The 17957-nt window shown below is 35.1% G+C and overlaps 1 protein-coding gene across 3 annotated transcripts in view; it reads right to left on the bottom strand.

Annotated features, from left to right (window-relative positions):
- The window catches only part of LOC576491 (serine/threonine-protein kinase MRCK alpha), a 77513-nt gene that overhangs the window by 7013 nt on the left and 52543 nt on the right, over positions 1–17957 (bottom strand). For 2 of the 3 annotated variants that reach the window (XM_030998609.1, XM_030998611.1), the window contains 16 exons: positions 14023–14088; positions 12265–12424; positions 11775–11846; positions 11165–11369; positions 10670–10751; positions 9926–10142; positions 9176–9316; positions 8507–8830; positions 7775–7882; positions 7131–7211; positions 6650–6747; positions 5947–6046; positions 5360–5456; positions 4789–4809; positions 930–1017; positions 104–359 (listed from right to left, as the gene is read on the bottom strand). In XM_030998609.1, coding sequence (XP_030854469.1) covers positions 104–359; positions 930–1017; positions 4789–4809; positions 5360–5456; positions 5947–6046; positions 6650–6747; positions 7131–7211; positions 7775–7882; positions 8507–8830; positions 9176–9316; positions 9926–10142; positions 10670–10751; positions 11165–11369; positions 11775–11846; positions 12265–12424; positions 14023–14088 — 2116 coding nt within the window. The remainder of the gene's footprint in view (positions 1–103; positions 360–929; positions 1018–4788; positions 4810–5359; positions 5457–5946; positions 6047–6649; positions 6748–7130; positions 7212–7774; positions 7883–8506; positions 8831–9175; positions 9317–9925; positions 10143–10669; positions 10752–11164; positions 11370–11774; positions 11847–12264; positions 12425–14022; positions 14089–17957) is intronic. The other variant, XM_030998610.1, reaches the window with a different exon arrangement.

Below are 17957 nucleotides of genomic sequence, written 5' to 3'. Positions count from 1 at the left end.
GTTAATTTGTAATTTTTTGTTTTGTTTAATATGTAATTGTTTATCATTTTATTTTGTTTGTTATAGCGCTTAGAGACTTCAGTGGTAAGCGCTTTATCATTACCTTCCTCTCCTAAGGAGTGCCTTGGGGAGTATCCCGAGAGATCCGGTGAACCCTGTGATCCCTGGGAACCATCCCGCGATGTGAGACTCAGCTCAAAGTTAGCTGCTCCAGACGGTGCCAAGCTAAGCTGACCGTTCTGATCCGAGTCCCTGCTGAGGTTGATGACCGTGTTGGGTCTCTGCCTGGTCACACTTCGCTGGGCAGGCAACGGCTGACCGACCATGCTCTTGATACGAACTGGCTTGCTCTCAGCTCCCTACATCAAAATTAAGATGTACAATGAATATACTTATCTGAGTGGTTTCATAGCAGGTTCAAGAGGTTATATATAGCCAGTTTTCATTCTCTTTAAGATGTTATTTAAAACCACAATTCACCTAAAAAAAGAAGGCATTTTAAAAATATTTAAAAAAATCAAATATAACCCTTTAAAGGGATCTGGTAACTTTGTCTCAGATTCTGAAACAAAATCCTGGATTTAGCTCATGCTGCAATGATAATTATAAATCTTTCGGTCAGTCAGGAACCCTAGGACTTTTACAAGCCGATCGCCTGTCTGATTGTCAAGATATTTAAGATTGGAAATCAAAACCAAATTTGCGTTTGCCAAACGTTTTTCATAACACTACAGTCTTTTGGGTAACATGAGTATGGTAAAACCGGTCACTCAAAGATTTTTTACTTTTTGAGGCACTTCTTGATATTTTGAAGCGAATTTTTTTTAGGGCTTCCATATTACACCACATCACAGACACTGATAATATGTAGGGCCGTGTATCTCAGATTTTACATTGTTAAACGATCCCTTTAAAGAATCCATACTTACAGGAATATCCTGCAGCTTTGACAAGCTGTCTCCTGGTCCCATATGAGTGATATGACTGAAGTTACTAGGTGCTGAGATTATCACATTCCTGCAAGTAAAGGAACAAATCAAGCAAACAATTTATTAATAACAGGTTTAGATATATTTTAAGCAAGCTTTGAAAGCATGCACAGTTGGCACTGTAAAAGATTACCGTGTGCATAGAGAATAGTACATTACCATGTAGCAACATGTAGTAAAACATTTATAGTTGATAGTTCCAACAATAACAGCTGATATTCAAAATTTCTCAACGATAAATGTAATCTGCATGGCTAGATTGAAAGTCAAGTTGATACTCTCCGGAAACAGTGTCCTTTTCTGTTGCATATTTTTCCTACAGGTTTAGCACTATTATAAAACAGTATAACACAGTCACTAGGCCAAAATAATCCAAATAGTGCAATTCTTTGCCATTAGCCATAATGTATATTCTTGTTCAGTGTGCTGTCAGTGTGGTCTTGGTTTGGCCAGTGTGACCGAGGTATCAAACAATCAAAAATACTTGTCTAATCAGCTGTGTCAGTTGCATTCTCTAGGTTCCGTATTTTGTGAGTCAACTTTTTAAAGCTTGTACTGTGTGCATTGTATCTTTTCAAAGATAAACATATAATGCCAAATTTTGCAAATTATAAAATCATAACAGAAAACTTTTACCATGTGCTGTGCATTGTTGGCTTGAGTCTGTCTGTCTAAAAATGATTGAGGGGGAGGGGGGGGGGGGTAGGAATAGCAGCCATATGTATCATGTGATTTGTACCTCTTTATACTTTCCTGTGTCTTTCCCTTTTTCTTTTTTTGTTATTACCATCATTGGTATATAATTCTTTATATTATAAATTCTCCTTTGGCCATCATCTAGACATTTTCAATAAAATAAAGGAATTCACTAAAAATCTGGCTCTGGCATCATGATAATTTAACTTAACACAGGAAAAGCAAAGCACCTTCTAGCCCTATCGCTGGTTCTTTACGGGTATAAAAGATTTCAAAACTAAAAGAGAAACTAGAACATCTGTACTATCAATTTTATATCATGCTATGTTTGAGAGTTCCAATACATGCCAAATGCACTATCCTTCAGCTTGCATGCATCAGAAGTATATAGAGATTGTTCACTGTACAGAAGCATAACCAGTGCATAAACTGAATGCATCAATGAATGCATTAGGGAATTAAAGTGGTGGATATGCGCATGTGCTATGTATTGGAAACCAGCTACTTACAATCAACTAAGAACCGCTGCTTTAATCAAAACCATTATATCAACTTTGATCTTCAGTTTTCTCAGTCTTTGCAGATGGGCAGTTCATGATATTAAATACTTCCATATCATACAGACTTTTGATGAATCATAGAGAGTAGTTGACGGATTAAAGACAGTTACATTTTTTATGTCTAATATTTTTCAATTAATTCTTTTAAATTATTATAATTGGTATTTGTAACTGGTCAGTTGTATTTAGTTGATATAATAGATATACTGCACAATACAATATTTATATAATATTGGATGGCTTTGAGTGTGATACAAGAAAATAATGTCATAGCGAAAGCAATATATTCTTATTCTTGTATCACACGAAAACAAAGCCACACAATATTATTATTATTATTATTATCTATATCAGGCTGACTGGCGAAATAACAAAATGTTATAATCAAGCAATATTGTATCGACAGTTGAAGTTCCCGGATGACAGAGCAATATGAAAACAATATTGATCTGTCATCCGGGTATTATATAGATGATAATCAAAGTGATTAATAACCAAATATTGCCACACAACCAAATTCCATAATTTGTAAGGTTAAATTGTTATATTTCCCAATATTGAAAATGATTAGTTAATAATAACTGTGAAATTACTACATGTATTAGTTTTTGTTCATTTATTTATCTACTTATTTATCTACATATCTATCTATTTATTCATATATCTATTTATTTATCTATTCATATCTTCATGTTTTTTCAGTTATTTATTTCATCTTTTATAAGTTAATTTTAGTATCATATATATATTTTATTATCATCCCAGATTTTAATTTGGCTATTATTGGCATATCCTTCATTACAAAGTATAAATTCTATCAGGTGCCAAGCTACTGCACCTGGGTCAAAGGAGGCAAGAATAGACAAAATTCATTACCAATGTACCCTGAATGAATTTTAAACTTAAAATCACTATGTTGTAGGTGACGAATATTGACAACAGCATAAGTCTCTTTTATATATTTTATAGGCAACTGCATAAAACTGCTTTGCACACTGTTAAAACAATGGTTTGGGAGAAGAGATTCATGCATTATTAAACTAATATGGTATCATCTTGAAAAATCAATTCAATTTTCTAAGATTCATTGAATTCTCTATGAGTATGACACAACTTTCTATGAATTTGAATACAGAGAGATATAATGATAAAACAATATAATGTGCATTCATGTAAATAATGCTACATGTATATCATCAATATTCAGAGATTTATACAGGAATGACAACACACATAGGCTTGATTTTAATAAATTAAAACCATTTGCAACACTAAATAGGACTAAGAAGACCAGAAACATGATACAGGCAACTGAGGAAATACATGTAAAGGTTTTAGAATGAGCTAAAACAGCTGTTCATGCAGTTCACACTGAAAAGGCCTATTTATGGATAACTCTGTATCTGCTGTCAAAAATGGTAAAAATAGTCATCTACCCTGTTCATATAAATTCAAATATATGTATTGAAAACTGTTAATTGACACGATGTTGGATTTTGTGCCTAAAGGTGCTTTCCGAACAAAGTTCTTTGCATTCAGGATTTATCCATGTGCATTCAGTGCTCGAACTTGATCTTTGATATCACACTTAAAAAATAGGCCCAGAATACACAGCGAGTAAGAGGTCAACATTAGTATTCTTATGTCACAACTCAAATTTTGCCAGACAAAAAAAGGTAATTTTACTTATTTAATTTATATCGAAACTACATAAAAACTAAGCACTACCTACAACATTTGATTGAAGTCTATAAACGCAAATTCTTATTTAATGAGAGCAAAATTTAAACCTAACTACTATGGTCTACAGACTCACAAGCAGAATATTTCAAGTTTTAACTATCAAATTTAAAGCATTTAAAGAAGGCTCTTAATCAAAGTGAAATTGTGCAATACTATCACATCTCAGGCACGTTTTTTAGAATGAAAAGTGGAAGAGACACACAAAATGCTGCAAATTATATTGAAATAAATTTAAAGAAAAAAAGAAATCAGTACCTAATAGAGCAACAAAACTATCAGTAATGCTTGTTCTACAGAAATGATCTTAACTAGACAAAAAGTTATAACAACTGTACACTTTACAGAAAATATCAAAAATGAGAACAGCTGTTAATACCACAATGACATGGAGACCATTTTAATTCAAATGGCACGACAATTGCATGCATATTTATCAGTTTTCTCTACTTAGAGGAATGAACAGCAAGCAGAGTGCTGCTCAATTGATGTAGTATTTATTAGTAAATATCAACAATTAATTAAATAGAGTGATGATAATAATTTTGGTAATAATGTTCATTAAGGATAGTTGACCACTGTGTAACTGATGTTTTGAAAATGCATTTAAAAGAAGAAAAACACGAACAAATGATATAAACTAAATGTCTGAATAAATGAAATGAATAAAGAAAAAGTAATGAATCCGCACAACTAAAGTTGATCAGAAAAGACATAGATTATGGGTTATAAAGAGCAAATCAGGCTAATAAATAAATATGCAGGATCCGAATGAATTAGAGTCTGTGGATGAGACTACATACCTGGGTTGAAACTTTGTTGATCTGCTCACCATACAAGTTTTGTTTTTATCAAAAGGATAATGTAAAATAAACATACATGGATAAAAATATATGCTTTTCTATACTTCTACTTTAAAAAATGATTAAATTACATTGCAAAACCAGGCATATGAGTCAATATGAATGATTAACATGCAAGTTATCAAAGCAGACGGTATATACATAACATCTTGCATGGACACTATTAGAAGCAAAGGAGGGGGGTAATAGGCACAGCACGTTCATAAAATGTGCCATCTAGTGAGTTAATTCATCCCTAAATGGTTGAATTTGTTTCGATTAAACACTTCATAATCAACAACAAGGGATTGGTAGGGATTCAAAAACAGCAAACAATTTATACCATGTGTAATAATACACATTCCAGCAATGCATTAGGATCGGGTAGAGTAAGTCTAGTAATAAATAACATCACTATAGGGTGGGTCCAAAAAAACACAGCATCTAACATTGATCTTTTGTGGATCAACTTTCAATCACATATCCAGGACTTATTGGGGTGCAGGGGAAGATTGGCACAAAGAAAACTTACTTTCTGATTTCATCTTTGGATTTGAAGGAGAACTTTCTCTTGTTAGCTTGTTGCTTGCTGGACTTGACGACTGTTTGGATATTCAACTTCTCATGATCTGTACAAAGTAAGGAAAATGATATAGAGAACAATCTGAAATGAGAACCCATCCATTTGATACCAATTACCTGATTTAAAGAGATCGTAGGAAATTGCAGAACATAAGGGGCCTTTCAAAAGCAAAAGTCATGACCATGGTTCATGATTCAAGATTTATTAAAACATATCTACGCAGACGAATAGTTTAATTTTGGCAATGTTTTACAGAAAATAATGTTTTTTAAAATCTGTACGTATCAAACAATAAGCACCGCTATAATAGCACCTCGCCATATTGCCAACATGGTGTCAGATAAAAATAAATAAAAAATGCAAAAGCATGTTGTGCATAATTAACAATCCATTAATTACACTGCCATTCTGGCAGTACTCTATGCTTTGACTGATCTTACCGATCTTGCTATCAAATGAGAGAGAGAGAGAGTCATTGGTTTAACGGTTCTGGGCACTCTCAAAAGTTTAAGAAACACGTTGCATTAGCTGTTTACCTGATACAGCAAGTCGGTTGTGGAAGTACACAAGGCGTGGTGCATGAAGATCGGTGACAAAGCTCAGGTTCAAGCTGCCATCCCATGACAGTTGCCTCGTCTGTAGAAAAGTGAAGTAATGGTGTTACATGCAATTACCATTCTACATAAATACCATTATCCTTGGAGTACACGGTAACTGTTTTAATACACAATTGCCTTGGTTCTATTGATAAAGATAATAAGTCTGAATGAGTAGGTCTCACTGTGTTCATTTTGCTACATGGATAATAGCTCTTGGGGGACTAATCATTTTGAGAGTATTTGTTTGGATGTTATTGTCCAATGGATGGTACTTGTAACTGCTCTAGAATTTAGTGGTTTCTTCCTTGAATGTCGAGTAAAGACCTTTGAAGTTTTGTATTCCAGTAGCTAGAGTGCAAACTTCCAAAATGGCAGTTTTGGGCAAATAATTTAAGCCAATACTATGAAACCTTCATGAGAGAGGGTGACTAAATTTAAATTCATGATTCCAGGGCCACATCTTACAAAGAGTTGCGATCGATCCAAATCAATCGCAAGTCCTCCAATCACTCGCAATTTTGCAGTCTCCTATCTCTTTTGTACAAATTTGTGATTGATATCAATCACCAATAAGCTGCCATTAATCCCAACTGTTTTTAAGAAAGGGCTAATACTCTTCTAGTAATTCCTGGATACTTACTCCTTTGATGGGTATCGTCTGAACCCACTCCATGATCCCAATGTCATAGATATCTACAGAGATGTCACTATATACAATCAGGTATGGACTGTTGAAGGCTGAAAATGAGGAAAAAATAAATATAAACATCAGTTAGACAACAACAACAAAACTCCTAGAGCAAACTAATTGTATAAGACAACACAAGGGCTCCAATCCTATTCACTGGAAAAAAGGCATCACACAGTGCCTCTTATTATGACATCACAATGGTATCACAAATCTAAGGCTATGCAACAATATCCTCACATTCACTTCATACTGTTTATATGAAACAAATTTGTCAAAACAACCCTTCTCATTGTAATTCACATACAGATTCACAATTTCTAATATTTGGGAAACAACAAATTTAGTTCCTTTAAGGGAACAAGGCGCTTATTGTATAGAATTTTGAAGACATTGCTACATCTTACCGAGATTCAAGGAGTTTTAAACTTACCAATTTCAGTTGGATGGGAAGGCCACATAAGCTCCTGCTCCCTTGTCCGCCTACCCTGGAAGTCCACATACACACCAAGAGCTATGATAGGGGAAAAAGACAATGACAAAATAAGCGCTAGTATTGCCAAAGGAAAACTACACTTCAAGACTACAATACATATTTCTGAATATATGACCTTTTTTAAACAAAATCAAATGGGTAATTTTTTTACTAATGGGATGATCCACACCTCATGAAAATAGCATAAACTCCACCATCAACTACAATGTTTTAAGTTTAAGTGTACAAAAGCATCAATCAATCATTTCCTTATCAAGGTGTTGTTTTTAATTGTGCTGGGGGGTGTTTCACAAGATTCTAAGTTGAACTTAACTCTAAGTTGGACTTAAACATTATGGAGAGCCATTTGTAGCCTTAAAATAAAATATATTCAAAAGCAAAACTTGAAGTATTTTAGACTTTTTATAAATTCCACATCAAGAACATGAAATCTCCTTGATAATAGAAAATATGAATGATTTGAATCAACATTTTATGCCTTTTAAAATGACTTTTACAAGATATTTTCAAAGATGCTAAAGGTGTTTACAAGAGTGATACTATCATCAATTGATATATATCAAGACTGCTAAAATACTTACTTGAGAAGCAGAGTAGATACTCTCTTTCACTGATCTGTACAGCTGCTAGTGCTTCAGTAGGGATGTCAATTAAGAACCTCAAGGATGGATCATCAATGTTCAGCAGAGCTGAGAACAAAATGCAAGATTACACAATAATTTCATCTTCTACGAAAAGCTTGAAATTGCTACAGGACCTTAGATAATTACAAATTATTATGACTACTTCATATGTTCTACTCTGCTATGTCATACATCTTTCTTCCTAACTCCCACTTCCACTTGCTTTCAAACTACTTTCTGCTAGGAATAATATGCAAGGCTAGCAATACTAAATAAATCGGCATCATCTCAATACCCAAGTTACTTTTCTTGCTCACAACGTCATGATAGGTCTGAAAATACCACCACACAAATTTCTTTTCAGGGTGATTCCAGATGTTAATACAGATATTCTACTACTGACGGATTGCATAGGTGTAGATGTAATGTCCATAAAATATCTAATATTTTCTGTAATAATTCTCAACTGTAAAATAAAATAAAAGATTAACATTTTCCACTTGATTAATAAAAACTCACAAGATACACCTCCAAGAAAGATTACCAAGTCAGAGTCCTTTTCAAGACTCCTCAATCCTCTCTCTCTCTCTCTCTCTCTCTCTCTCTCTCTCTCTCTCTCTCTCACATGGTGCAGTTGCAAGCTACTGTATAAGATACTCATAGTACAAATACATATTAAAATCTACTCACGTTCTACATGCTGGCCCTGCATCTGTATGCTGAACATTCCGAAGCCCGATGTGTAGCCTGCGCAGAGCCTTCCTCCAAACACCTCCATGCACTGAGCCGGAGCCGGTAGAGTGACCTCCTTGATGCGCTTATGCCTTCCCTTGTTACGGTTGAATTCATAGATGAGGACGGTGCGCTTCATGGCTACGCACATGCACGTGGTGGAGCCTTGGCGGATGATACCGGTAGTGAACATGGTGCACCCCCTGGGTTCCTCTACCTTGATGACGGTCGCCTCACCATCCAGGCAAGCAATGGGGAACAGACGTAAATGACGTCCCCTGCCTGTGGGTTCAAAGAATAAAAATGCATGGAATATGGTAGTACATTGAAAGATTTTGTACTTTCTTGAAGTAATCAGCCTCACAATTTGACATTCCCCTCTCATTTTGACAGATCACATTTTCTTTTTTATAAGGAATGCCAAGTTATGTTTCACATAATGTACCTTCACCATAGTCAGGTAGGTAATGTTTCTGTGCTGATAATTCCATGAATAAAGAGAGACAGAGAAGTCCCTGATAACAAAAATGTAAAGAGTATGTGACTGATTTGCCAAACCGGGATTACCATGATCACTGATTTTGATTTCCAAACATGAACTTAGAATAGGGGGATGAAAGAACGTACCTGATATGACTATGACTAGTTGTTCATCTTTGAGTACCCGTACTTGATGGATTTGCTTGCGGTCTACCCGCACAATGAAACCAGACGAGATCTCCACTGTGTACAGACCATCCTCAGTTCCTATCACAAACCTACTCGCATCTGTAACCAAAAAAAGATGAGAAATAATGAAAGGTGGATGAAACAATGACTCAAAAACAGTAATGCTACAGGTTCCATTTCGGGGAGGGGGGATTCAAAATGCCTCAACAGTAAACTTTATGATTTGTTTTTCTTTTCTCGAGATGCTGACATGAAAAGAGGAATTGTCCTGCTCAAATGATGATGATCATTTTCCCCCTAAACAAGACTGGCTTTACGAGGCAGCTTGGACTTCCAAGACCCCTGAAGCTCCATTACGTATTTATTTAAGATACCTGAAGGCAATACTGACCAAGTCACTTTGCAAATCGCTTAAGGAAGTTTGGATATTTTCTACGAAATCAAAGAAATGTATCAATGTCAACCTACTCTTGAGCAAAGAGTAAACTTAAATTTGCAAGCATTACCAATTATCCAATCACTGGACTAAATCACTATGAAGGTACGAACTGATCGAATATACTGGATACTTCCAGATCAGAAATGTTGCATCTAATTAAAATAATATTAATTATGATTTATATAGCGCATAATAATCGATCCTCTATGCGCTTTACATTATTACATTCATACAATTTACATTATCACATACAAATTACTAGGACTTACCGACAATATCTGCACAGTGTGTGACCTTGACCAGAGGCATACTGCTATCAAAGACCTCCTGGGCTCTGAACACTGTCCTGTCTGGCAGCTGATTGTGTTTGAGATGACGTTGGAGGTTGTTGAGGGCATCCACCCATTTCCTCTTCTCCGCCTCGCTGTCGGCTAGGAGCAGGAGCTGAGCACACAGACCTGGGGGATTCAGCTGGGATACAGATACCTGGGTGGGGAGGGGGTACAGAAGACAGGTGAGAAGATAAAGTTAGGAATGCTCCCCAGGGAGTGGAAAATGTGCATAAATTGTGTTGCGGGTAAGCCTGAATCCGATGACCTGGGTAATAATATGTGCTGCACATAGAAACTAAGTATTAGGCACATTATAAATGTGAGCTATTATTATTATTATTATTATCGATGATTATATATGATGATTAATATTCATACTTCACGTTAGGAAGATCTTTATCAATATCTTCAGAGTTTGGAACTTTGTGCTATGAATTAAACCTTACCGGAGCAGCCTATCTTTCTGAACAAAAAAGTATCTCGACTTCACAAATTTTCTGACAAGTACTTCATACAATACATAGTCCCTATGGGCAATGACAAGCCAAAAGGAAGGGATAGTACAGAGTTAAATGTCTGTATGCGTCATTGAAACACAAATATATTACCCCTCAGTAACTTATGATAAGCCTTCTTTTCCATTGCTAGCAAACAGTCAGAAATGCAAACAGATTCTATTACCTTGAATATACATGGTACATCCTTGGAAGGAGCATGGATGACATCTGAAGCCAAGACAGAACTGACAGAAAACTCTTCATCCCTGAAAGAAAGCGAAGAAGTAATATCTTTAATAGGAGCTGGGAGATTGTTGACAAATTTTTTTGTAAACTGCAAGCAAATAAATAACTGTAATTGATTGCTGAGAAAATCAACATGCGAGACCCATACCAACATTGCAATTTTAGGTTTTACAATGGTGGGCAGCATACACATACCTATAATTTAAATTTTGATGATTATCATGTTGAACAATATCTGTCAGAAATAATGAGCAAACACATCAAAAAGGTTCTTAAAAGCCTACAATTGCAAGAAAAATGGCATTGGTGATCTTCCTTTATGATATCTTTTTAATACTTTTAATTTTCACATGCACTATTATAATAGCGGCCAATAGAACTTTGTACAACCATCAGCAGAAAGATAATGCCATAGGCTTCCTACACTGCTTACCTCATGTCTAAGATATGTGAGATATCATTGGTAGGCTCTGACGCCCTCCCGTCTAAGACATCGAAGAGGAAGAGCTTAAAGTCGCATACCACTACAAACTGCTTCATCCAGCCTTTCCTCACACCACCAGGCTTGGGGATCCTTAGTACACCTTCATATGCAGTACCGATGCCTCGTGTCGGGTCTATACCTTGAGGTTTGGCCACTGCAAAAGGAAGTACAACATTTGTCAAAGGTCACAGTGTATGACATAAACTATCCTTGTTGTCACTTAATACCTTTTACGAAAAAGATTTTTGTAAATCCTATTTCATCATGTACATTTACATGTACTTTATATCAATGAAGCCTTCGTGAGGAGTTCAACATATGCCAAATCTTGTCAACTGACCGTTGTAAGGAAAAACACAATATAACAATCGGAGTCAACTCATTCCTGCAATTCACAATCACCACGATACAGACGTTTTGAATAGTTGATATGAACTCAAGCAAATATATGCAAGCTGAGCACTATTCAGACAATTCATTTTTAAAGTAATGTACTTACTCTATAATTATTACCTTTATCAAGATAAAGAAAGAGTTTATTAAACGATAATGAACTTACTTTGTTGCTGTGAGATTGGACACATACTAGGAGCCTTCTCTGCACATGCCACATGACAAGCGAAGTGACAAACTGTTGATTAAAAGAAAAAAATATTAAAAAACATAGAAATAATAACCGCTAGAGTATCTTGCAGTTACCTATGCAACAAATACAAAATTTACCCCAAAAAATAAGAAGGAAAGGTGAAATACCTTATTGAAGTATTATAATTGAACTCTAGTAAACTGCTTACCCAAATATAATCATGCACATGTAACGATTGCTGTTTTTATTTTTTAATGAAGTGTCTACTTTCTCTTTTTCAATTCAAGCTATACACCACATCAAAATCACCTCACTATAAGAAAAAAATATGAAAATAAAAAAATAACTAATCAGATGTCTTCGATTATAACTGCTTAATCTAAAAGTGCAAATGATTCTATTAAAGACATTGAACTCAAGACTTTAATATGAATGTTCACAGATAAATAGATAAGAGACATACCTTCACACATCATGCCTTGCCTACTCTGACCTAGCATCAGTGATGTACAGTGAGCACACTTGGCTGGTACTTGGAAGTTGGTTATCATAAATTTGTGCGTCTTGTGCTTGGGTGTGGGAGGTGGCGTCTCCCCTGACGATGTACCCGATGAATGGACACTCTGAAAATGGACAATAAGAGCAATGTTAGATGCTGATTATAATTATCGGCTTGCACGGTGATGTAGATATACAGTAGGCTGATGTCAGGAGTGACGACGAAAAGTCAACCTCTTTGAAACGTCGAGCCACTCCTACTACCCATCCTCTCCAATCGTTCTCTTTAGAACTATAAGCTCAACAAAGGTTACCAACAGTCCTTTTCAGGACTAAACACACACTCAAGAAAGAAAGATTACCGACAGTCCTTTCCAGGACTCCCCGATACTACCCCCTCTCCCATATGGTGCAACCGTAAAGCCTACTGTATAAGAGCAATGTTGTAAATCGATGAGACAGATGTATGAACTACAATGCTTTAGGGTGGCCTGATGTTTGCCTAATATTGAAGCCCTAAAAAATTGCGCTTCAAAATGATCAAGAAGTGCCTCAAAAAAGTAAAAAATATTTGAGTGACCGGTTTTACCATACTCGTTTTCCCCAATAGACTGTAGTGTTATGAAAACCGTTAGGAAAACGCAAAATTTGATTTCGATTTCCAATCATAAATATCTTGATAACCAGACAGGCGATCGGCTTGTAAAAGTCATGGGGTTCCTGACTGACCTAAAGGTTTATGATTATCATTGCAGCATGAGCTAAATCCAGGATTTTGTTTCAGAATCTGAGACAAAGTTACCCAATCCCTTTAAAGAAGAGATGGTCTTTCATTAAGATCTTCTTGTTCACGGCAGTAAATATTTCCATTTGTAATAACAATGAATTCAAGGTTTCTAGCACCCATTCTATCAAAAACACAACAAAATAACATCATCAATCAATCCACACTCAAAATTCTACATGATAAAGCATGGTCTCCTTGGCATATTATTTTTTCCCAGGGAAAATGTTTCACAAGTAACATTCACAGCAGAACAATAACTGATTGTATGGATACACACAAACACAGAAGCACTGAGCAAGCATGGACAATTTTGTTGAAACAATTGATATGACAATACAGGAGATGCATAACCACACAAAAATGGATGCAGATAAAGATAAATGGCCTAAAAAACCTACGGTCAGAGTTTCATTCCAATAGTCAAGCAACTTCAAGAAGTGGTGCTTTGTAACCACCATCCAAAGGATGCCTAAAATGTTTTTTCTCTTGTTTTTTTTTCTTCCAATCAAAAAGTAAAACCTTACTTCTGGGAAAGTTTGCTCCAAAAAAATTGAAGATGATAACACATACAGCCATGTAAGCGATTTAAAAAAAATCCTAATCCTCCTACCTACCCCTTGCCCTCAAAACAGTTAACATTCAATGCTTGTATTTTATAATATTTCTGCATTGATAAACCATACAAGCTTAGTATGCAAATTGGAAGCAAATATCAAGTTAAAATGTAACAATTTCCAGAAATTGATAGGTCCCAAACCCATCACATTTAATAGCACATAAAAAACTATTTATTCCTTTAGTACAAATGCAATAACTTTGTGGTACTTTGATAGCAACACACAATACAGAGATGGGGAAGAAAATGAATGTATCGCATGGACAAGCTATTGGGAAGAGTGACAAACTCAAATCAATGAAAGCTATCGTGGTACCTACCTTATCATCAGTAGCCACAGGTTCAACTGGAGCACCTGTGTCTCTTTCTGGTGGATCCATGTCAGACTGTGTGAGGAGCAATGAATGGACATAGAGACGATGACATGGGGGTTTGCAATGGATTGGAAAGCAATGAGCTATAAACAACAACAAATCAACACAACTCACAATCTAAGTCTATAAAAGCCTTGGAGGGAGGAAAAAAAAGTCAAATCAAGTAAATTTAAGATGGGAGTGATGATGGTAGGGCCAGAAGCATTGTAATGGTTGGATGTTAAAACTAAAATACCCAACAGGAAATGGTTGACACTGGAGGTAACTCTCAGGTTCCCAAATTCCAATGTTGGAATATAGTACAGAAGCTTAATGGTAGATTGATAGAATTGAAATTTTGTATTTCAAGCAGGCTTGATAGTTTCATTAAAATACATAAAGTAAATATCATAAAATCAATGGGATAAATTATAGAACCCAATGAAAGAAGCAAATATCAAGAGATACTTCTTTGTTTAGGATGGATGTATATTATATAGAGAAACAGAGAGGCTATATATTCATATCCACATATTTTCTCTTCATTGAAATAGAGATTCCTTGAAATAGAAATCATGAAATCAGACAGTAATGGAAACAAAATCTACAGTTTATATAATGAATAAGAAATATATAAGAAATATAACAGACTACCTGAACAATTGAACTGAGCTAATGATATTTGAATAAATTTGAATAAATGTTATCTGTTTTTTGCAGAAAAAGAGATGAAAAAACCTTTAATATATTACTATTACTATAGTAAGTTAGGGTAGGCTGTAACAAAACATGTATGAACACAGGTACAGGTATCTACAATCCATCTTTACGAGTAGTGCAGGTTACAATGTTTCAATGTGTATAGACAAGTTTTTTCTCCACATGTACGATTTCGCTGTACAAAGATGTAAACACTGCATGACAAATTGTGTACTGGGTACTGAAATCCGAGTGGCAGACATATGTTTAAAGGGAGTGCAGCATGACGAGACTATGTGTCTTTCCCATGGCCTGACTAGGGGCCAATCGGGTATAATACGACTATGGACGACGCGACCGCAGAATTCACGTGCGTGCAACATACGCGAAACAGAAACGAAGCAAAACCGTCTGTTTCGTTAATGCTACCGCAGGCTGACCATTAATCAAGTTCATTTGTTTACGTGCAATTGTCCAAAAGAAGTCGTAGATGGCATTAACCAGTATTTGCCATGCTACACCCCCTTTAAAAACTCTCAAGAACACACATATCTGTGAGAGAACATTGCTTGAACAATGAGCCTTCTAAACAGTAACCCATTGAGTACCATGCCTGAGGCAACTCATGCCTGAGTCTTTGAAAATGTGCATTATAAACCAAAATCACATCTTGTCCACCAGGATTTTAAAAAATGTATGTTTGATATAATTGTCCTCATTTTTTAAAATGGCTACAGAGGTCATGAATAGATAACTAGTGTAAAAACAGGAGACTGACAAAACCTCCACATTTTTACTTCACAATGTATAAAATAGTGGATACAGTTAAATGTGCATTGAATTGCCTCTAAAAGCTATCTAGGATATTGATCTGAAGGAGCAAACACGTTATCAAAAACACGCATTTTAATCACAATCTATGACTCATAATATCATCTAAACTTATCACAACAAATTACCAAGGGTGTATACTTCAACTACAGTAGGGATACAATGCCAACTCTATCAAGTAATCTGTCTCTCCTAATGCTATCTAACATAATAAAATCAAGTGGATCTAGCTCCCTCCCTCTCTCTCTCTCTCCTAATGCTACCTAAAGTCGGCAAGTAACAAACCGACAGTCATAGTGCGAGGAACAGGGTCTTAGCTAGCGAGCCATGTAGGCCATGTTTTACGTGGCCACATTCAAAATAACACAACCATTTTTCAATTACCACAGGGTATGCTTCAACACGGCGGCCGTGCACTTCTCCTATAGATCTACGTTCGATTAAATTGACCCTAATTTATAACCTCCCTCTAACATGTAACCCTATGGAGCGCTGTGCCTTTAACATGGCAGCCTCTGTAGAAGGCAATATGTAATGTTACCCTACGTTAATGAAAATAACATCATTTTTTCCCCACTGCTTTTTGTGTGCTCGCCGACTGGCGAACTTCTACTGATTTTTGTAGTGACTTTGAGTAAACATCGTCCTCAAATCCCACCAAGATGTCATCAAGCGCTTATTCCAGTGATAAAATTGCATAAAGAAACAGTGAATTCTCATATTCAGATACCTCTATATTCAATTCAAGCTATTTTCCCAGATGATGACTCTGAAATCTCAAAATTTCAAAATAGTAGTCCCACACACAGTGGTTCGAGTTTGTTGTGAAATGGCCAACCCTCAACGAGCAAGAGTGGCCCAGAAAGTAGCTGAAAAGGTAGGTTTATGTCTATAACTTACCGGTATTCTCATTACGATTTATGACTTAATTTTTTGCATGTTTGGAAATAAAATCCGACTTCAAAATATGAAACGTAATTTTCACATAAAAAGCTACCTTGCACTTATTGCTACTGCTATATTTCTACTTTCTGGTGACGACTCTGTCTGTTGATTGTATTTATTGCATAAATGCTGTATTTTAGGCTAAAGCTGATATCAGTTTATTTTTCTAGGAGGCAGAAAATGCAATCTGAGCTGATCACTCCGGAAATGTTAGAAGAGGATGGCATCTTCTTGGACCATTTTTGCAAGGTATATCTTTTCATGAGTTTTAGTAAATATCATGTACATTTACTTCATGTTGTTAGCTAAGACCCACCACCCAAATATGGAATTAGTTAGAATTAATATACCGGTAGCTTTTAGAACAAGATTATTTGTTTTTAAGCTTTAGGAAAATGAACAATACCTTTATTATTTTCTGTATATACATGTTGTATTTTATGTACACCGATTGCATTGCAATATAGATTTTTAAAAATTAAGATTTTTAGTTTACCAAAGTGATTTATATTTCACACACCTTTATGACTGAATTCATCATCCATTCAGCATTGCACTGGCATTATATGTTTGTATTTTTTGCTACGCTGTACTTTGTACTCGAAACTTTATTTGATACACTTTACGTAAAATACATACAAGCTTGCTCAAATTGTTTCTTGCATGTTCATTAATATACCATGAACATCTTAATTTTTATATTGCATGATATATTTGTAATATGCAATCATTGACATGTACAGCATTTGTTTGTTAACAATGAAAACAAAGGACTATTACTTCAATGATACATGTACACGGTAAGCTATTTTTTTGTTTTTTTGTTATCAAATTCACTAATAAATCAATTAACCTTGATATCTATCTCTCTCTGTCTATATGTATATATATATATATATATATATATATATATTGTTACAATTATTGGAGATCATGATGATTGTATTAAGATTTTAACAATTAAATTACGATAATTTATGTACATTGTATAATTCAGAAGTACATGCGCAGTTGTCATTAAAAATTCTTTTGTATTATAATCTTTGTAAATAGAGACATAAATGATTTTGTCATGATATTTTATGCTTTAAAGTTATATTGTATTATCAAATGCACTTTGTAATTAAAAGTAAAAGAAAACCATACACTGAGTTCCAGAATGCTGCTTTTATCTTAGTACTGATAAGAGAGAGAGAGATTGCGATGGTGTTGCGTGTACATTGTGGCTCCATAATAGTCCCGAGACCTGCCTAAATACTTTAATTTTTGTAAATACAAATTACAAGGCATTTTTCACCAAATATTCAAAAGATACTGCAGAAGCAGAAAATATAAACTATGAGGCCATACTTCAATGAATACCCTGAAAAACATTACAAAAGAAGAAAAATTTAATGTATTTTATTGTACATCTCATGTACATTTAT

Source organism: Strongylocentrotus purpuratus, unplaced genomic scaffold (genome assembly GCF_000002235.5).
Source record: "Strongylocentrotus purpuratus isolate Spur 01 unplaced genomic scaffold, Spur_5.0 spur5_scaffold_5, whole genome shotgun sequence".
Classification (NCBI taxonomy): domain Eukaryota; kingdom Metazoa; phylum Echinodermata; class Echinoidea; order Camarodonta; family Strongylocentrotidae; genus Strongylocentrotus; species Strongylocentrotus purpuratus.
Note: the sequence above shows the minus strand (reverse complement) of the source record. Positions and strands in the feature narration are given on the sequence as shown.